Source organism: Coenobita brevimanus, chromosome 111 (assembly GCF_032717465.1).
Source record: "Coenobita brevimanus isolate Jiangsu-jjx chromosome 111, ASM3271746v2, whole genome shotgun sequence".
Taxonomy (NCBI): Eukaryota; Metazoa; Arthropoda; class Malacostraca; order Decapoda; family Coenobitidae; genus Coenobita; species Coenobita brevimanus.
The window spans coordinates 33829001-33852017 of NC_137064.1; the positions used below are offsets into that span (position 1 = coordinate 33829001).

The 23017-nt window shown below is 40.9% G+C and overlaps 1 protein-coding gene across 1 annotated transcript in view; it reads left to right on the forward strand.

The window, feature by feature from the left end:
* Positions 1 to 6722: 6722 nt before the first annotated feature.
* Positions 6723 to 23017, forward strand: part of LOC145417777 (acetylcholine receptor subunit alpha-like 1) — a 308410-nt gene continuing 292115 nt past the window's right edge. Inside the window, exon 1 of the mRNA XM_080286385.1 lies at positions 6723 to 7133. Within this exon, the coding sequence (XP_080142511.1) occupies positions 6723 to 7133 (411 nt within the window). The remainder of the gene's footprint in view (positions 7134 to 23017) is intronic.

The following is a 23017-nucleotide window of genomic DNA, read 5'->3' on the forward strand; positions in this document are numbered from 1 at the left end:
GTGTGGTGTGAGATGATGATGTGGTGTTGTGTGAGATGGTGGTGTGGTATGGTATGGTGTGAGAGTGCGGTGTGGTATATAAGATAATGGTATGGTATGGTGTGGTATGGTGTGGTGTGAGAGGGTGGTATGGTATGGTGTGATGTGAGATAGTAGTATGGTCTCTCTCTCGAAGAAGAAGAAGAAGAAGAAGAAGAAGAAGAAGAAGAAGAACTTTACAAATTAAGTGCTGTTCAGTTTACACGCCCTCCTTGGGACAATCTGTCTTGCTGGGGAGTGTAATTTTTACTATGTTCCAGCCTGTTTTAAAATATTGATGGTATTATGTGTATGACGTAAAATTCACACACACACACACACACACACACACACACACACACACACACACACACACACACACACACACACACACACACACACACACACACACACACACACAGTCAATCATTAATCACACGTCTCTTCTCTCCATTCTCATAGACGTGATAGTAAAGGCGGAGCAGTATCATCAACATATCACCTACCTTCGCCCTCACCTGGAGTCAGATCTATAAGGTAAGTGTTGGGTCATATCAGGTGTGCAGTTCTGTTTCCGTGTATATTTAAGTGTCAGACATGGAAGCTGACGACCAAGGATTGACACTGGCCTGGAAATGACACCGACTTCAATGTAGAGTCTTTGGTCTGTGAGTTCTGTGTGACATGTCAGTTTTTCACTTCTCTTTCCATGTCAGTCGTATGTATGTATTTCAGCGTCTGGTTTGCACTTGTTGAACTCTTTATTTATTTATTAATTAATTTATTTATTTATTATTTTATGGGTCGTGAAGTACAGCTGTTCAGAAATGGCGATGAATACCACTGTCTTTCACTTACGGGTAAAGGTTTGGAAGGCTTTTATAGGGTAGTGTGAGAAGGTGTGTGTGGAATTTTGGCGTTGGAGTGGCTGTTGTTGTGGAATTTTGGCGTTGGAGTGGCTGTTGTTGTGGAATTTTGGCGTTGGAGTGGTTGTGTTTGTGGAATGTTGGCGTTGGAGTGGTTGTGTTTGTGGAATGTTGGCGTTGGAGTGGTTGTGTTTGTGGAATGTTGGCGTTAGAGTGGCTGTGTTCCTTAGTGAAAAACGTTATATATGTTACTGAAAGAACGTTGGTAGGATCCGAACGTGGTACTGTCAGACCCTTTTAAATGTTCCCTCCTAGACTAAATCGCACCCAGGTCAGGAGGACTGGTAGGCGCATACTGTATCGACCGAACCACCGGAAATTTTCTATGCGTATCGTAATAGCCAAAGTAGAATGCAGTTAACCCTTTAATTGCGAGGGGTTTCGTAAGCTGAACCAATTTGATTTCGTGGTAACAGAAATTATATGAAAATGCCATTGTATTGAAGGAAATAATGGAGAATGTGTCTATGCACTTAATTGCGAGAGGTCCTTTATTAGATTTATTCAGTCGTCTGGTGGTAGCAAGAGTAAAATAAAACATCCCTCCTGGCAGTAAAGGAGTGTGAGGAAATCCAGTGCGTCCCCTAGTCCTCGTCATGAAGGGAATTTGTAGAGAAATGGAAAAATTGTAGAGGGTATTTCCATCACTGACAAGCCTTACTAAAATTATTAATCTCATTCGTCTGGTGGTAGCGAGGTCACAATAAAGACGTCCTGGCAGTAAAGGAGTGTAGAGTGTAGAACGGAATTAAATAAGGCGCCGCCGTAGTAAAGGGGTTTAGAGCACGGAGAATGTGAGCCCCGTGAGGTGTATTGGTGTGGTGGACGCCCTTGCATGGCTCAGTGGTCAGGCTAATTGGGGACGTGACCCTCTCCCTCTGTCCCTCTCCCTCTCCCTCTCCTTCTCCCTCTCCATCCCCCCCCCCTCCTTTCACTCCCTCTATCTCCCTTCACCATCTCTCCTTTACACTCTCCCTGCCTCCCTCCACTCTCTCTCCCTCCCTCTGTCCACTCTGACCACCTTCCAACCTCCATCACTCCCTCTGCTTTCCCTTCCTCTTTCCATTCACTCACTCTTTCACACTTTCTTCACTTTCACCTTACTTTCCCTCCCTCCACTTTCCTTCCCTCCCTCACCTCTACTCCATCCACCACGACCTCCTTCCTCATTTTCCCACCCTCCCTACAGTCTGACCCTCTTCCTTCATTCTCCCTTCCTCCCTCCTCCCTCTCTCCTTCCTCCATTCTCCCTCCCTCCCTCATGCCTCTCTCCCTTCTCCCTCTCTCCTTCCTCCCTCTCTCCCTCCTCCCTCTCTCCCTCCTCCCTCTCTCCTTCCTCCATTCTCCCTCCCTCCCTCATGCCTCTCTCCCTTCTCCCTCTCTCCTCCGGGCTTCTGCTGCACCTGACGAGGCACGTGAATTGGAAATCTTGCCCTGGGTCCTCACTTGGGAATGCTGACTTGGAATCCTTAGTTGACGTATTGACCTTCGACCCTTAAACCATTTACTGACCTCATATGACCTGCGATTCACCCTAAGATCTTTACCTTAAAATTTGACCTAATCCTAACTCTGACTACTAATCTGAAATTATCTCTTAAAATGGCAGGGGTTTTTCTCAGGTGGTGGTTGCAAATATAAAACACCTGTATGATTACCTACCCCTGGATACCAAATATAAGAATAATAGTGACATATTGACGTGAAAATTCATATGACCATGACCTGGAATACCTTGTTATAAAAACTGACCTTCCACAGCTGTTAGGGAGCTTCGTTGTTTTTGCCTTCACGTCTTCCACCGACAGGAAAATGGTGCCTTTGAGCATAGCCTTTATTTTGGGGAAAGGGTATCAGTCGCAGGGAGCCACATTTAGGGAGTAGGGTGGGTGTTAAAGCAGTTACATCCTTCTTACCTAAAAGCTTCTGGACAGACAATGCAGTGTGGGCTGGCGAGTAGTCCTGGTACTAAATCCAGGCCTTACAGGAGATGATTGGCTGATTTGCTGTGAACAATGGTGGCGTCATGTGCTGCTGTGTGACACCCGAGAGTGAATTGATTTGAAGGTGACCACAATTGATTTTCTTGTTTTTTTCTAAATACAAAGAGTTCCGTGCATAGTCTTCCAGTTCTTTATTAATCCATCGAAAGAGTAGGGGCTTCGCTGCTTAGTTCAAATATGACGAGAGTGACCAGTCGTTCGTCCATGAGTCGCGTTATGTGAAGAAGAAACTCCAGCAACCACAGCCGGTTTGAGCGCCGTATGCAACTAGAGCACCGGCCTTCAAGACCTTTATGTGCGCCCTTAAGGTGGCGGCTTGTGGTGGTACAGTAACGAAGTCTCCCACCTGAGTTATGTCCTCCCTCGGATGATAACTATTCGCTGCGTCAGGTGAACCCGCCAGAGTCAGCTCCTGTTAATAAATCTCGTGGTACAGAGACAGATTCGCGAAATATTAAATGAGGTGGACTATGACAGGGTGTTTAATGAGTTACCGTGAGTCCTGGGTCCGTATTCTCGTCGGTTACGGAAGCTCCCTAATACCTTATCCTTTGTGATTTAGTTTCGGATATGACTGGTTCATTTCCTTATGTACGATATTTATGTAGAGTATGGCAATATTAGAAGGATGTATATAGCACGGAATAGGATAATAAGGTGTGATAAGCAAAATAAATCGGTCAGGAAGATGTGTTAGGGAGCCTCCTTATCCTACGACAACTTATACCCTGTTTCAGTCTTCATTATATTACACCGTCAGGATTAGCCCCAAGAAAAAAATCCCGGGGTATATTTTTCTTCTTTTATTTACGGGAGTCAGACCTAATCCCTATGGCAATATTGGTAATGGACTTCCGCGGTACTTCAATTAATTTCTTGAGCACCTACATCTTTCACACTAATCCTTCAGGAGATTTGATACTTAAAGAAGAAAAATAAAAATATTCTGGCAAACGCGATAAGATTCCATTCAACTGAAGGGAGCCTCTACCATTCCGTATTGCGAGACTTGCTGATGGTAGGTAACAGTGAAACACACAGGTTAGGACACATGGCGAGACATAAATATGGAAGGCACAGTGAGACACATATATGACAGGACACAGCGAGACATACAGATGGTAGGACGCTGCATGATGAGATAAAAATGATAAGCACATAGTGAGACATAGGAATGGCAGGACATACTCATATAGCGAGAGGTACAGTCTTCAGGACACAGCGAGATACATACAGACGGCAGGACACAGCGAGATACATACAGACGGCAGGACACAGCGATATACATACAGACGGCAGGACACAGCGAGATACATGCAGACGGCAGGACACAGCGAGATACATACAGACGGCAGGACACAGCGAGGCACCTACAGATGGCAGGACACAGACACATACAGATAGCAGGGCACACAAAGCGGAACACACGGATGACAGGCTACATACGTGTGCCAAGATGGACGTACTGAGATGAACACGTACGATAGAACACATACACTCGTCAGGACACATACCGATCGTGTATCCATGTGTGTGTGTGTGTGTGTGTGTGTGTGTGTGTGTGTGTGTGTGTGTGTGTGTGTGTGGCTGCATCATGTACCCTGGCTGTGGGGTAGCCAAGTTAAAGTCTTGATGGGGTGACGTCTCAGCTTCAGAATTGTGGGCGGAATCCAAGTAGAGAGGACGATTACAGACTTCCCTTTGTATTTTGTTCTTTTTTTCATCTGACTTAATTATTCTGCTTAGGAAAGAGTTTTTGAAATAGGGTAAATAATAGAGGAAAAATTCATCGATTGCCCTCCCCAAGGAATGGAAGACATGACTGCACTTAGCCAGACTCCGATGTGGCCCTCACCCTTCTAAACACAAGATATTGTGCTTGTAAACAACCCACTGTGCTCACACCGCAGTATTTCCCTCACACCATAACAGTTACTTCCTTCTTGTACGTCACTCACAACACAGACACTCCAACACAACCGCAATACAAATCTCTGGGAGCGCACAGCTGAAGTGGACAGTTTCCTAAAGTTCATTGGGTCCACATCCAGATGGTCCTGAGGCCACAAGAATGAGGAAAAAAAATCGAATACGTTGTGTTTGTCATAAAATCACCTGGAGCTAACGATGATGCGATGATGAAATAACGAGGATCTGCCATCGAAAAGAAAACGTTGCAGAGATTATTTTTAACTTAACTGCTTAGGAATTTTCTCCCTGGAAGTAAAATATTTTGGAGGTAAGGACAATAGAAGATATAAATACGGTTATCAAAGAGGAAGGATCAGAAGGCTGCCAAAATGATCTTGTAAGATTAAATAAAGACCCAAGTACAGAGAGGCGGTAAAGAATGTACCCAAAATGTACTCCGTCTTTACCTCATTGATATTCCGTATTGACTGGAGGGATTCATGTTATTGTGGTTAAGTTAAAGAATTTTTGTAATCCCTCAGTACAAAACGTTTCCCTTTAAGTTAAAAATATGTGTAGAAGGATTATGGATAGAAGAAAATGAGGTCTTTGAATTGGAGTTAATGGACATTGATAAAAACCCCTTCATTACGAAACGTCTCTCATAAGGTGTACTGTTTCAAAGCCCTGTATTACAAAAAGTTTCCCAAAGTTGTACAAAAATCGTGTGGCGGAAGTTAGAATTAAAAAAAATCGTGATAGTACTGCAAGTCTTACAATTGTACCCCCTAAATCTGCTTCCTGTTTTCCTTCATTGATTTTGTACCCCCCCAAACTGTACCTTCTCCTCTCTGTCACTGATACTGTACTCCCCCAAATCTACCTAATCCTTTACTTTATTGATATTCCCTGTGTACTGGCTGCATCTCACGTTATTGGGGTCTAGCTATGCATGTATCCGCAGTCCTCTTGAAGTTTCGGCAAAGCGTGCGTGTGGTTATGTAAATTTGTGAGGGGATTGGCTATGCAGATCTGGCGCTGTAAGAGTCCACCGCAGGGCAAGACTGAGCCAAAGTGAAAATAAAGATGTCGACACGGATGGTATAGAATGTGTTGGTTTAATTTTCTGTGCCACCCTCTTCTCGTAAGCTGTCATGGTAAAGTTTTTGATTATAGGGAATGGCTTGTTATTCGTATGCTAAATGATTGATAGAGTTATTAGTTATAGATAATTGTTTGTTATGTGATAAACGATGATTTGTAATTCGGATTTACGGCTGAAGCGTATGATAGGTGAAAGAGACATGTTTTAGGATGTGAGACTAAAATGTGCCACAACGCGTTCTAGACGTTTTTTCTTATCAACCAGTAATTATAAAGCTGTGGATGTGGATTATTCTTAAACTACCGTGTAATAGCAAGGGTAGGGTGGAGATGGTGATGATGATGATGATGATGAACAGTGTGTCTGAGGAGAAGGGAAGAGCTAGTGCATGTGTGTATGGGGGAGCTGGTACATGTGTATGTGGTGTGTGGGGAACTAGTGCATGTGTGTGTGTTGTGGAAGGCATGCATGTTTATGTCCGTGTGCAGAGCAGTGCGTGGGAGAAAACAAATGCATGTATGTGTGTGCAGGGGGCAGTGCGTGCAGGCGAGGGAGCAACGTGCGTGCGTGAGATACGTGTTGGGTCCCGTGCCTGACTGACTGAGTGCGCGGGGTGAAGAGGAGGAGGGGTGGCTGCTGGTGGTGGTGGTGGTGGTGGTGGTGTAGCAGCGCGCCTGTGTGCTGTGGCAGGCCCCTGGAGCTCAGTATGCCAGTGGACAGTGTGGGGAGAGGGTCGCTGTCCCACGCCCCCGTCCAGACATGGGGGTCGCGCCACTCTCCTATAGGGGGGCAGGAGCGCTCGGAGGCGGGATTCTCAACACACCACCGCCCCGAGGAGGTGGGGAAAGACCTACGCTAGTGAGAGGCAGGACCCAACAGCATCACCATAGTCACGAAAGAACCAGAGGGCCAAATAGGGAGAGAGGGAGGAATAGTGCGAAAAATGGTGATGGTTTTGGTGGTGGTTTGTGTGGGTGTGCGTGGGCGTGGGTGTTGATTGCCGTGGCATGGGCGGCCGTGCTGACCCCCACCTGCCACGCCAACCCGGACGCTAAGAGGCTCTACGATGACCTCCTCAGCTCCTACAACCGACTCATCCGGCCCGTCGGCAACAACTCAGACCGACTCACCGTCAAGCTGGGGCTCAAGCTCTCCCAGCTCATCGATGTGGTGAGTTTTGACACATCCCCTCAAACAGCTCCCCTCCCTCCCCCCCCTCCCCTTAACCCTCTCTCGCTCTCATGGCAGCTCACCACCGTCAAGAAAAGCTCCACAATCCACCACAGCCAGAACTCTCACACCAGCCCTCCAACAGAAACAACACCATACCAATTATACCAGCTCACCATATCTGAAACTTTAATACCAGCTCACTTCCTGGATTAACCCTCTGAATCAAACGACCTGTTTATTTAGTTAATCCCCCCTGCTTCCAGACGATTTAGGGAAGGCCTGTCATATCGTATGGGTTGATGAAGGGTGTACGCAACCCCCCTAGTTGGAAAAAATCGCCTAAAACAAAAAGTCCTCTGATTAAAAGGGTTTTAATCCTACAACACAGAATCTAATCCCTTCCCCTAACACACTTACGACAAATTCTTAATCGTACCTAAGGCCTTTTTTTCATAGGGAGAAGGAGAATTAAATGGCGTATCTCCCCAATCCCTCTGTACATCCTACCAAAAGAAATCTTAGTTACGAGAGTCCTGGACGCCGATGAACAAACTTGAGATCAAATTCTTATCGTAGCTAAGATGTGTTACTTGCAAGGAGAGGGAGAGAGATTGTAGCCTCTTGCCACGTCTTCAGCCTGCCAAGAGAGGTCTTAGATACGGGAAGAAAACAATACGGAAGATGCTGGTTTAGGGTCAGTGTAGCCCTTTCTCTCATTTAATTATTCCCCCTCAGGATAAGGTATATAGACAGACGGATAGACAGAAGAACAGACAGGTAAACAAAACAGACAGAGAGAGAGACAAGCAGAAAAAGACAGATAAGCCAAACATAAACAGAGACAGACAGACAGACAGACAGAAGTTCACCTAAGCAGAGAAAAAAGACTAACAAAAAAACAAGCAGAGGCAAGCAGAAATAAAAAAACATAAACAAAAACAGACAGAGAAATAGGTAAACAGACAAACAAACAAACGCAGATTAAATTTAGGGGGAACTAAGGGATCCATATTCCAGTCAGCCTAACCCCTGCAGTTCGATGACGTGTATTTATCGTCTTCCTGCTTCCTTCAGACGGTTTTCCTCAGCTTAAAGACATCAGGCTGGGAAGGGGGTTGAGGGGACGATTTCTTGCCCAGTCACTTTTATTATTGTTATTATTATTATTATTATTATTATTATTATTATTATTATTATTATTATATTACGGGGCGACAATTGAATGATGGATGGATGGATGGATTAGTTATTATTATTATTATTATTATTATTATTATTATAATTCCCTTGTATGCTTTTTAAATCTCCCCATAACTTAAGAAAATCGTCTGGAGGTGGCAGGGAGGTGATTTAGACGTCCTCGGGGTGAAGGGGTTTAGAGGGTTCCAAACATCTTCTCTTTAGCGATTTGTTTTTCCATATTACGGGTTATTGTTTCTCTCTCTCTCTCTCTCTCTCTCTCTCTTTCCCTCATCTCATGTAATGCTGGAGAGAGACGAGCCTTCACGTGGTGGCACTGATATAACAAGGCGGCTCCACTGCCTGGTGATACAAACGTCCCTCAATTTCCTCCCTATCCCCCAAAAGGAGAATGGTGGGCTGCAGATGGATAGTTTCAGCCTGCAGTCCACCGGGTTCACGTTTCAGATGAACCCGGGGCCAACAACAACAACAACGATCTTTTTGTGTATCGACATAAATACCTAAATAACATACATGATTATTATCGTATTGGGTAAATAATAATAATAATAATAATAATAATAATAATAATAATAATAAATGATAATGTTAATAATTGGATCGTTTATAAAGGTTCCAACATGCTAACAGTAGTAGTAATAATAATAATAATAATAATAATAATAATAATAATAATAACACGGTAATAATCGTATCGTTTATAAAAGGCTCCAGTAATGGCAATAATAATCATCATCATCATCATCATAATAACAACAACAACAATAATAGTAATAATAATAATAATAATAATAATAATAATAATAATAATGATAAAAAACTAGTAAGGAAGAAGTGCTAGAGAGCCTTCTTAGCTCATTCACACCAAGGACGTCTTTTAAATTCCATACATGCTACCTTCAGACGATTTTATTCAGCTGAGGAGAGAGACATCGAATCGGAGTGTGTGTGTGTGTGTGTGTGTGTTTGTAAAGCAAGAAAAACTACGAGAAGGCATCATCGCACTGAAGAGGCTGACCTAAGGATGTACTATCAAAGGTCATCTAGAGGTCATTTGGACTAGATCAGGTCACGTGTGGGCTTAGGTTAGGTGAGGTTAGATCAGGTTATATGAGGTCATCTGGAGGTCACTTGGGCGAGGTCAGGTCACGTGTATTTGGTCAGGTCATCTGGAGGTTAAATCGGCGGGGTCACAGGTAGGGTCGGGCTAGGACTATTAACCCCTTCAGGCCGAGGACGTGTGTTAATTAGTACTAAATTACGTCATATTATTTATTACGAATCAGGACCTCGAAGTGAAGTGGTTAATGATGGCTTTATTGAACCCCTCCAGCTCAAGATGTCTCAAGGAAGCTCAAAGAAACAGTCTATCTGTCTGTCTATTGCCAGACGCCTTAATCCCATACGGGGTGGCCGCAAACAAATCGCCTCCACGTCGCCCTGTCCCCAGCCATTTCACTGCCCTGTTCCTCACACCCCCCTCTCTCAAATAGTCTGGATTAAAAAAAAAAAGGGGGGGGGACACGACGATTTCCTTGTGAGGAGATTAATCCCTAGTTTACGATGGATTTTCTTCTTATTTCCGGTGAAGAAATAAATCCCTCTGACGATTATTTTTTTTGTTGTTTCCGCTGCTACAGACGATTTTATTCAGATTATAAGACGTTTTTTTTGAGACAGGATTGTTAAACAGAATTCAATAACCCTTTCAAGTTAATTTCTTGGGGGATGGGGGGCTCTTCTTAAGTAGAAAACATCATCTGCTAGTACTCCCAAAAATGTGACACTAAAAATTCATGACACACTTTTAAAAATTCATGACACACTTAAAAATCGTGGCATACTTTAAAAAAAATGATGACACACTTTTAAAAATTTATGACACACTTTTAAAAAAATGATGACACTTTTAAAAATTTATGACACTTTTAAAAATTCATGACACTTAAAAATTTATGATACACTTAAAAATTCATGACACACTTAAAAATCGTGACACTCTTTAAAAATTTATGACACTTTTAAAGATATATGACAACTGTAAAAATTCAATACACCCCTTTAAAAATTGTGATATACTTTAAAAATTTATGACACTTAAAAATATGTGACACACTTTTCAAAATTTCTGACACAACAACAATATGACACCGCACTAAAGGAGTTAAATACGTAGCGTACACATAAATCACGGCAGACGTACGTGCATGGATTAAATACGCACACACATGCACAGTACATGGGTAAATACACACACACACGTACAGTACATGGGTAAATACGCACACACACGTACAGTACTTGGGTAAATACGCACGCGGATCGCGGCAAACATACGTACATGGATTAAAAACGACCTTGGATCCGTGCACACACACGTGCAGTACGTGGGTAAATACGCACACGGACCGAGGCATAAACGCACACAGACCCAGGCACATATATCCTTGGATTAATACGTACACCGATAAATGTGTAAACGGATTACTGCGTACACGGACCGAAACACGCACACGTACATTACATGGTTTAGTAGCGACATTCAGGGACCAAGGACACACGCATAAGACCTAAATACGTACATCATTCGAGACAAACACACGTACATGGATTAACACGTACAGGAAGTAATACTTACACGGACGGAAATAAACGAACTGTACATACAAGGATGGTGTCCGTGCTACTGTGGCTGCTCTCTCTCTCTCTCTCTCTCTCTCTCTCTCTCGTGTCTCTTACAGCCACTATCTCTCCCTGTCAGTCTCTCCAAACCTCTTACAATCTCTCTACTTTTCTTCCACACAATCTCTCCATCTCACTCTCAAGTTCTTCAGCCCTCCCTCTCCCTCTCTCTCACTGCCTTGCGCTTTGCAGTTGCTCTCTCTCTCTCTCTCTCTCTCACACACACACACACACACACACACACACACACACACACACACACAGGGAGAGAGAGAGAGAGAGAGAGAGAGGAGTGATATGCATAAAATTAATAACAAAAGTAATGATGAAAGTTTTTGCGAGAGAAAAACGTAACTCTATCCCGATCAATGTCTCTTTCCCCACTAGGACCAACCACAGCCTTGAGAGAGAGAGAGAGAGAGTGAACACCACACCCACATGCTCACAGGATTATGGTGTAGATTTTTGCGTGTCATATGGCGTAAGGAAAAGCACCCTTACTTGTAAAATGATACGTGGGTGAACCTAGTCGTAGGTGTGCTTTTTTTACGTGTTTGTGCGTTTGTTTCCCTGTGCTCTGTTTGTTTGTATACCTGTGCTTTTGTTTGTGTGTTTGTTTACCTGTGTGTCCTTGTACTTGCTTTTTTTTTTTTTTTGCCTGTCTCGTATTTGCATGTTTTCGGGGTCATCTTTTTACCACCATATTTTTCTGTGATTTTTTGTTTCGTTTTTCGTGTTCCTGGTTACCCCTTTTTTTTTTTTTTTTTACATGTATGCCGAGGTCTGTTTTTTTGTGTGTGTGTGTGTTTTATTGCCTTTTTTTTTTTTTTTACCTGTGTTCGACTGCTCTTTGTATCGGGATTTACCTGTGTAGTCGTGTTCACCTTTTTTAACTGTGTTTATTTTGCTTTTGTGTTTGTCTTCTTGTGTGTTTGGATTTACCTTTGTGTTTGCTTACTTCCGTGTGTTAAGCTGTATGTTTGTGTGCTTGTGTTTACGTGTGTGTGTTTTCATGTCTGTGTTTATCTGCAAGTTTGTTAACGTGCTTGTGTTTACCTGTGTTTGTGTTTTCATGTGTTTGTGTTTACCTTTGTTTACTTGTATATGGAAGGACACAGTGAGACACATGTATGACAGGACACAGCGAGACATACAGATGGTAGGACGCTGCATGATGAGATAAAAATGGTAAGCACATAGTGAGACGTAGGAATGGCAGGACATACTCATATAGCGAGAGATACAGTTGGCAGGACACTGCGAGATACATACAGACGGCAGGACACAGCGAGATACATACAGACGGCAGGACACAGCGAGATACATACAGAAGGCAGGACACAGCGAGGCACCTACAGATGGCAGGACACAGACACATACAGATAGCAGGGCACTCAAAGCGGAACACACGGATGACAGGCTAAATACGTGTGCCAAGATGGATGTACTGAGATGAACACGTACGTTAGAGCACGTACACTCGTCAGGACACATGCCGATCGTGTATCCATGTGTGTGTGTGTGTGTGTGTGTGTGTGTGTGTGTGTGTGTGTGTGTGTGTGTGTGTGTGTGTGTGTACACGTGTTTGTAATTACCTGCATGTGACCTTTCCCCAATTCTTTACCTGTGCAAGACAATTTTATATATTTATTTAGATGAGAAAGTGCAGTGATCTTTTTATTCTTACATATTTAAGACCATATATTTTTTTTTTTTACCTCAGGGGAGATGTCGTGTAGGGAAATACAGAAGAATCTCCATTGATATTTTGAGAAGCAAGATTTTTTTTTTTTTTTTACCTTGCTACATATAGACGATTTTATTCATAGTGAGAATAAAGATTTCCTTCAGCACGCATCTTGAATTTGGGTCTGTGTTATCTTGTTTTTGTTTTTTCTTGGAGGGAACAGTCTTGCGGAATTCTGGCCTTTGGTTCCTTCTTCCTTGCGTAAAAAAAGCAAGCCGGTCTAAATAGCTCTCCAAACAGCTTTATAAACAGCTCTCTAAACAGCTCTTCAAATAGTATAAACATCTCACTAAACAGCTCTCCCCACCTCATCCACTTTAAAGCAGCTTCCCCTAATGAAAAGCCACTCTTCCCGGGGCTTATTAAATTACTGCCCTGTGTCTCACTCCTCTCCTTTACATGAAAATTTTGAGTTGATGGCCGCCTCATTACTTGTACTACTAGAGAAATATCTTTATTTTTTTTATTTTTTTTTAAATGTGGATGCGTATATTCAGTTTTGATGACTATACCCTGTTTACTCTAACTTGAACTAAGATTGCCATCTCTCCATCTTGAATACTGAGCTGTAACTAGATCCTAAGAATGAAATACGGTGCTAAACATGAAGAAGTGCTTTGGAGAGGATGTAAAGCTAGACATGTAAAAGTGCTATGGAATATGTAGAGCCACAGTTTTTTCTAATTATGTCTGAACTACGTGGAATAGGCAGCAAAAGGACGAACATTTAGGCCAAGTTAAGATGAAACGAACTTAGTTCATATCTCGTACTACTATTTGAAGCCTCACTAGTTTGACATTATTTTTTTTTTCTTGTTAGCGTCAGACCAATATCATCAAATCAGGAGGAATATCTCATTGTAAACCTCAGAAATATTATTATAACGGCATAAGTACATACCGCTATCGTTTCTCTTATGTCAGCTTAATTATCCAACTGCTCATTAACCTCTTCCCTACGATGATACTAATTTCACTTTATCGCCAGGCAGGTTAGGTACGGGGTAGGAAGGATATATAATTGTCAACCTCAAAATACCCATGTAGCTCCTGGCCTTTGGTTCCTTCTTCCTTGCATTAATAAAAAAAAAAATCAAAACAGGCTACACGTTATGTCTTCTTGAATCTCAAATTTACGACTCTGAAGTTTTCCTTTCTGTATCCCTTTGTAGATGAAAACAACCAGTTTCGTCATCATCCGGGGCTAAACTACCTTAATCCTGAATATTTAAAGATAACAACCAGCATCCCTTGTAGCATTATATATTGATAAAAAAAAATAATAAATGAATAATCCAGTCTCTTTATGAGGCCTCGAAAAATTTCACTCTAATCTATCACTAAGTCACTAGGCGTTTATATATATTAAAACTTAGAGAAGAAGTCCCTAGGCAGCATTTTCTCTGTCTGTCTGTCTGTCTGTCTGTCTCTCTCTCTCTCTCTCTCTCTCTCTCTCTCTCTCTCTCTCTCTCTCTCATCGCAAAAATATCCGCCGAGCATTTCACCTCTTCAAATATACACATCACCTTTGACCTTAAATGGAACACAGGTACAAGAACGAGATTACGCAAACACAAGCGGCACAAAGGCAAACCAAGATAGATAAAACACGATAGATAAAAGAAGATAGATAAACTGTACACCTGTCTGTCACCTGGGGAAGAACTTAACACCGACGTCAAAAATTCGGGCACGAGGAAGAAGGAAGGGGAAGGATGTATAATTTTCTCTTACACTAAATTCTAAGGATAGAGTGAATGTTTGTGCTGTTGATAGGCTAAGAATTTGCTCTCTCTCTCTCTCTCTCTCTCTCTCTCTCTCTCTCTCTCTCTCTCTCTCTCTCTCTCTCTCTCTCTCACACACACACACACACACACACACACACACAGACACACACACACACACAAGGGTAGCTGAGAGCAGTGTCAGAGTAATACTAGAAGATAGAAGGAAGTACAGGATTCCTTTCACACCCTTTCAGTCCTTTATCCTTATTATTTTTATTACCAATAGATGATTTTATTCAGTTTAAGAAGAGTCTCAAGCAGGGAAGGGGTCAAGGAGGGCCATATCCATTTCTTAAGTGTATATAATTTCTCGTAACTAAAATAAAAGCCCTTAAAAGAAGCAGGAAAACAATTGAAGAAGCAGAGGAAACAATGGAAAAAGTTCCTTGGAGTTTTTAATACAATATACAGCCATACTAAATTTAAGGTGAACTACAGGTGTATAGAACTGATGCCTAAATTCATACAGGTTGATTGTACCGTAAATACAGTACACCTTCAATTAATTCACAGCAGGTAGCGGTACAAACCAAAAATAAGCTGCAAAAGGACGACAATCTGGGCCAAGTTTGTGTGATTAGACTATAGTGTACAGTGTGGTTAATTTCACAGCCACGACTTTTTTTTTTTATCATGGTACAAAAAAATGACTCAAAATATTTAAACTCCAGCTTGGTAAAGTTCACAGTAGTATATTTTTTCCCGCCGTGTTCCCAGTCACTCAAAAACCGCGAACAGGAACACAAAATAAATTCACAGCAACACACACAGCGCAAAACAAGTCAAAACCAAGCAACCCTGAGCAAAATTATTAATAAATACACCGCGTTCCCCACACAGTGAGTCTGTTTTTCATTTCTTTTCGTCACTGTATTTCGCTAACAGCAATTTAATAGAAAAGTGCCCTAACGCAGAATCAAGATTTTCACTCCTCTTTGCCACATTGTTTCGTTCAGACCAGTACAGTAATATTCTCGCTTTCAGTCGTATCGTTTCGTATCGTTCATAAAGGCTCCGATATGCATGCGTCGCCCTCGGTCACCTAATGGCGACTCCCCACGCTGCTTGATCTCTGGCAGTCTCCCTGTTCCATCCCGTATCCTTGAGGTCACATTCTATTTCAGGCTTTCAGTACAACATTATTTTATTTAAAGGAATAATTTTTGCGACTTTAGGGCTACAGATCTCTTCATTTACAATAAATTTTAATAATATAACAATTTAAATTATTACTATCACGAAAGGTTTAATAAAGATTTGAGTATTTCATTTTTATTTTAGTACTACATAATAATTCTCTTGATATTAGTAGTGTCGGAGTACCCCACGTTCCCTAGTTGAGCCAAGCAGTACAGACATCGACAGGTAGTAACCATAGCGCGTGGTTTTGTGGAGGAAGGTATGGTTGCGATTCGTAGTACAGCTAGTGTCAAAAGTACTGTGGCTTCTGCTTCGCTCTTCATGGACTTTGGAATTATACAGTCGGGTTCAGAAGTCGTGTAGCCTCTAGTTCTCTTTTTGCCCTCTTTAGACTTGGTAAATCAGTGTGTTGAATCCGCAGCAACCGCCAGTGATGAGTTTATTTTGCCGAAGATCAGTGTGGGTTAGAGAGAGAGAGAGAGAGAGAGAGAGAGAGAGAGAGAGAGAGAGAGAGAGAGAGAGAGAGGAGGAGGGGGGGGACTTTCGTTGCCTACCGTACGTTTGCCATCGCTCGAAGGTGAATTAAAATCGAGTGAGATCTTCCCCGTCATAAAATGCAACACCGGCTGCATTTTATAGCAACGTAAATCATTGCAGCTCGTGAGGATTGCAACAGATGCAACTCTGAGCAACGCAGAATATCCTTTATGAACAACTCTAATAATAATAATAATAATAATAACAATAATAATAATAATAACAATAATAATGGATGATGACGGTGATGATGATGATGATGGTGATGGTGATGATGATGATAATGATGATGATGATAATGATGATGATAACAGTGGCAGTAACAAAGAAAGCTGCATTTAAAACAACTAATTCTTTTCAGCTATCGATAACTAGCAGACGTAACACAAAGCAAAACAAAATACACCAAAGCAACACACACACACAAAAAAAAAAAAAAAAAAAAAAAACAGAAAGACGATAAAACATAAATCACTCTCAAGCAACATCAGTCATTGCAGCGGTCAGTGATTGCAACAGATGTAACACAGTGCAACACAAAATACACCACACCAGAAGATATTAACACCAGCATCAACACCACCACCAATTACAGCAACAAAATCAACACCAACACCACCAACACGAACACCAGCACCAACACCACCACCACCACCACCACCAATTACAGCAACAAAATCAACACCAACACCACCAACACCACACACAGCATTTTACAGCAAACTTGAATGCTTGCAACTCAAAATTTACCAAAAGCAAAGCCAATAACAACTACAACAACAAAACTGACAACATTTTAAGGGAAAATTGATGCAACACAAGGGCGAGTCGAGAGCAAGAAGGCAACACACACACACACACACACACACACACACACACACACACACACACACACACACACACACACATCTCTGGAGAAACACAGAGGGTAACGCAACATTTACTCGCTGTGCCATGTGTATCTGAAGTTATGTATGTTTTTGGATGTTATGAACGTTTTTTGTATGCGTTATGTGTACCGGTATGCTTAGATGTGTATGTGTAGGTTGCGGATGTGGTGTGTATGTTTATTGTTTTGTTATGTGTGGATGAGTTATGTACGTAAGGGAATGTCATGTAGGTATTGTGTACGTGTAAGAGTGTATGTACGTGATTGGCTGTGGTGTGTATATTTGTGTGTGTCTATTTGTATGTTTGAACGTGTTTTGGACGTATAGCTCTTATATTTCCTGTGACGTGTGTGTGTGTGTGTGTGTGTGTGTGTGTGTGTGTGTGTGTGTGTGTGTGTGTGTGTTTTACTGTCCTGTATTTACACACATTGTTATGTGCAAATTAGAGCGAATATATATGAATAAATCTATGGTTATGGTAATGAGTGTTAATTAATGTTTCGTTCATTTGAAGAGATTTACGGAAACGACATACGTAAAGAGAGATTATTTTCATATAAAGAGAGCACACTTACTCTTTAGCACGATGTATTTTTTTTATGTTGTCTCATTATTTTATTAGAGAGAGAGAGAGAGAGAGAGAGAGGCACTAGTATGACCTTCTCGGACTGAAAGGGTTAAACTAGAAATCACTGTTTGTATAGAGGTTGAGACCAAGCGAAGGCCACCTCATCCACAAATATTTCTCTCTTAGCGCTTCCCCATCTACAATATTCCTCTTACTGCACCTCCTGATATTCCCCCAGATATTTCCCCTCCTGCATCACCCCCCAGTAGTCATGGTAGGGCGGGATAGTGACCTTTTTAGACCATTTTCCCGTCCATCTGAAGGCCACGGGCGAATCCTTTAGTCTACCTTGTTATATCCGTTTTCTAGGAATCAAAGAAAAAGGGCCATCGAGGCGGACACCAAAGTCAAGCCTCGGACATGCTAGAAAATGTCTCAAACCTTCAATTATATCACAAAGGGAGAGGTTAATTGCTCTTATCTTGCGCTTATCAAGGTAGAAATAGATAGTAATGACAGATAAGGCAAGAAATATGAGTGGAAATAATGCCTGAAATCAAAGTCGAGCCTGCAGTGTGAGATATAAAGTGTGTGTGGAATATTGTTAAAATCTATGTTGTGGTGTCGTGTGTGTGTGTGTGTGTGTGTGTGTGTGTGTGTGTGTGTGTGTGTGTGTGTACATTGGAACCCATATGGATAACTCGGGCAGCAAAAATTATCACAGAGAGAGAGAGAGAGAGAGAGAGAGAGAGAGAGAGAGAGAGGTATCGCAGGAAGGTGAAAGAGGAAGTGAGCGAGTCGGAGGTGAGAGAACATTTGTAGGGATTCAGAGTACTGACTGAATTCAGAGAGAGAGAGAGAGAGAGAGGTGGAGGGGTAGAGGAGAGGATTCTTTAATTATGTAATGTTGATGGAGATGGGAGAAGGGGTGAATACAGAGAGAGAGAGACAGACAGACCGAGACAGAGACAGAGAGTATTTAATGACATAACTCGATTTTACATTAACAAAATCACAACGGAAACCTTTTAACTTCCAAGCACCATTTAAGTCGCTAACTTCTACATTTCTGCTAAGGTTTCAAGTCTTGTTAAGCAGCATCTTGTACGAGACGACGGTAGTGGTGACGCTTCTTTGCACTACCATGAAGATATTAACACACACACACACACACACACACACACACACACACACACACACACACACACACACACACACACACACACACACACACACACACTGATAGATAGATAATAGATAGATATGGTAAATTTGGAAAAGTACTGGATGCTATTTTGCGCTGTGAAATTTAGTTTTGCATTTACCTTATGCCCAAAGTATAAGTTCTGATTAATGGAAGTAGTAACAGTTGTGATGGTAGTAGTAGTAGTAGTAAGAGTAGCAGTAGAAATAGTAGTACCGTAGTAGTAGTAAAGTTGTCCAAAGGTAGTAGTAATAAAATAAGGATGAACTAGGAGAGAGGAGGCCTAAAGTATGACAAATAGGGTAGGCGTTGTGACGTATAATAAATGATGGAGAGAGAGAGAGAGAGAGAGAGAGAGAGAGAAGAAAGAATAATAGCGGGGACAGCAGAAGAAACGGAAATAAAAAGGAATATCTTGGACGAAAAAACAAGAGCTAAAAAAAAAGTTACGAAAAAATAGTTGGTGTGACAGAAATAACAAAAAAAAAAAAGGAAATGGAGGGGACAGAAACACCCGAGGGGAAAAGAAGAGGGAAAAAAAGTCGTGTAAATAATTGAGGAGACAAAATAATATTCGTAAAAGCCGTGCGGATAACCACAAGGGGAGTGACGCACCCAAAAAAAAAAAAAAAAAAAAAAAAAAAAAAAAAAACAGCTTAGTGCGTGGTGTGTGAAAAAAAAAATGAAAAAAAAAAAGTGGTTTAGAAATAGAGTTTAAGAAAGTAGAGTAAGACTGAAAAAAATTAGGAGGAATGGTGAAAAAAATAAGGATTGAAAATTAGTAAAGAAAATAAAGACTAGTGGAAATAAAAACAATAGTTAAGGTGGAGTTAGAATTTAGTAAAAAAAAAAAATAGTTAAAAAAAAAAAAAAAAGAGTAAAGAATAGAGTGAAAGTAAAGTGAAATATGGAGTAAAAATTTAGTAAAAAAGTAAAAAATAGATTAAGAAAAAATCACTTAAAGACAGAGTGGAAATAAAGTAAAAAAAAAAAAGTAGTAGAGTGAGTGGAAGTAAAGTGAAAAAAAAAAGGTAAAAAAAGAGAAATAAAAGCGTAAAAAAATCCAGTAAATAATAGAACAGACAGTAATATCACTAAAAGCCTTGGCGGAAAACCACTGAAAGAATGACGTGCCTAAAACCTTCCAGCCTAGTGTATGGAGCGTGAAGAAGTAGAAATGGTAGAGGAAAAGTAGAATAAAGTAGAGTTAAACCGAGAAAAAATAAAAGAGAAATAGAGATAAGTAGCGGAGAAATTCAGTAAAATAGGGAAAGAATTTGTAAAAAATAGTTAAAACGGAGGAAGTAGAGTGAAAAATAAATGAAATGGGGTTAAAACAGAGTAAAAATGTGTATAATAAGGACAGAGTAAAGGAGAAACGAAGAACATGGGGTATAGTAATATAAAAACGGAGTAATATATATAAGTAAAATAAATAGGAAATGGTGTAAAAATGAGTAAAGAAGGAATAAAACAGAGTATAAATAAAGTAAAAACCGGAGCATAGTAAAGTAAAATTGAGTATAAATGAAGGAAAGCCGAGTAGAACTGAAGAATATAGAGTAAAACACGGAGTAAAGAAAAAATAAAGAAACCAGTAAAAAACACAGTAAAATGTCGAGTGAAAATTGAGCTGTGTGGGTCATTCTTCAGTGTTTTATTTTATTATTTTTTTTATAACACGATAACAGTCAATCCCTTATGTCCTTCAAAGCGTAGGGTCCCTGGGCTAGGCTACCGTAGTCCAAGAGCTGTATTCTCGCAGGTTAAGGAAGCTCCCTAACACCTCTTCCTTAGCTGTTCATTTTGCTTATTACACCTTGACCCCCTCTCCTTTGCTACTTAAATCATTCTAATATCACATACTCTGCATAAATACCGTACAGAATTATGCTAACCAGCCGTATCGAAAAATAAATCGGTAAGGAAGAGGTGTTAGCGGAGGTGAGATGACCAGGCTTCTCCCCTTGATGGCATGACAAGAGAGAGAGAGAGAGAGAGAGAGAGAGAGAGAGAAAGAGCAATTAAGTGTGTTTTCTAAGACGGAGAAGCGAGGCTGTTTGCTACGTGCGCCCGCAGAACAACGTTTAATTTACAGGATTTGGGTCTGAGGCGTGTTGAATTTAGACGAGTTGGTCCTGAAACGTTTTTAATTCTCGCACCAGAGGGAGAAACGTTTTTTAGTTATTATTTTTTGTTCTGGTGCGGTGATATACGTTTGTACTTCGGGTTGTGAGCGAGTTTTGTTTTAGTTTCTTTTTCGGATTGGGACTAAACGCTTGTAGGTTAATACAGGTTGGGATTGTCCTTTTTTTTGGGGGGGTGGGGGAGAGGTAGAAGTTAAATTATTTCAAATCTGACCGAGTGAAACGTTTCTAATCAGCGCACGAAGGAGGGAAACATGTGTAACAGGGGTTGGGGTGAACGATTTGAGGTCGGGATGAAATGGCTTAAGCTGGGGTTGGCATGAAACGTTTATGGTGTGGGTTGAGGTGAACTTTAAACCTAGGGGGATGGCTTGTCTTTATCAAGCTCCTTCATTTCGGGAAGTCTCATCCTGTCTGAAAATCGTCAGACTGAAGCTTGAATAAAACGCGTGGTGGCAGTGCAGCGGATAAGCTCCTTGGGTATGAAACGTTTTTTAATTGCCAGTGGTGGGATGAAGGGCGCTGCAGTTTCCGGTGCCTCTGTGAGAAACGTTTTCCATTTACCATTCACAGGGACAAAACTTTTTTCATACGCAGTACTCTCTCAGACAGGGAATACGTTTTGTGCATGCAAGTACACTTCTGGGAAGTGAAAGGCTGGGTGGAATGTGACTATATCAATTTTTTGGGGGGGAGGGGAAAAAAAAAAAGATGCTTGAATGAACATTGATGATTTTTTTGCATCTTTCAATGTCAGGTTTAAATACGAAACGTGCATACGGTAGTATATATATATATATATATATATATATATATATATATATATATATATATATATATATATAAAGCTGTTTCTCAGGCGTGATGTCTTTTTTTCACTCATTATTATTATCTTTATAGTTTTAAAGAATGTACACTTCCACTTCTGATACTTTTATTTTCTCACTCATGTAATTTTTTTCTCTTTCTCTCTCCAGACTCATTTTTTCTTACATCTTTCACCGTTTCTCACACGATGGTTATATTACTTTTTTTTTTTTTCGCTAAGTGATTCTGTTTTCACTCTGGACGCCTTCCCCCCCCCTCTAATGATTCTGTTTTTCTACCATTCCATTTTTTTTTTCACTCTAATCGCGTCTTTTTTCCCACCCGTAACATTTCCATTCTTTCTTTCTTAATGTTTGTGTTTTTCACTCTAAATGCTTCTGTTTTTTTTACACTCTTAATGCCTCTGTTTTTTTCTCTAAATGTTTGTGTTTTCCACTCTAAACTGTTCAATTTTCTTTACACTGTTAATGCCACCGTTTTTTCTCTTAATGTTTGTGTCTTTTTCAGTTTACTCTCGTAATGTTTGTGTTTTTTTCCACTTTCTTTTCGTAATGTTCATGTTCTTTGTTTTTCCTCTTAATGTTTGTGTTTTTTTATTTTTATGCTCTTAGTGTTTCCGTTTTTTCACTCTAAAGGCTTCTTGTTTTTTTCTTTACACTTCATGTTTTTTTTTTCTTCACTGTCCCCGGGAAAGTTGTTGTTGTGGGTGGGGGAAAGTAGCGAAGCCTGGGAAGTTAGGGAGAGAGATGTAGTTGTGGCGTGAGGGCCTACACACACACACACACACACACACACACACACACACACACACACACACACACACACACACACACACACACACACACACACACACACACACACACACACACCAGGAATGAATTTGTACTGTTAGATTGATGCCTTTTAACAATAGTTGAAATTAGAAGTTTTAGAAGTCTCTCTCTCTCTCTCTCTCTCTCTCTCTCTCTCTCTCTCTCTCTCTCTCTCTCTCTCTCTCACTTCTTGCCATTCCCTCACAGTTGTGCATCAGCCTTTTTTCTCTAACTGGGATTAAAAATAGCTTTATCTCCATTTACTACAGGAGTACTGTCTTAATCTGAAGGTGTTTTGGTACCAACAGTAAATAAATAAATAACCAAAATAAGTAG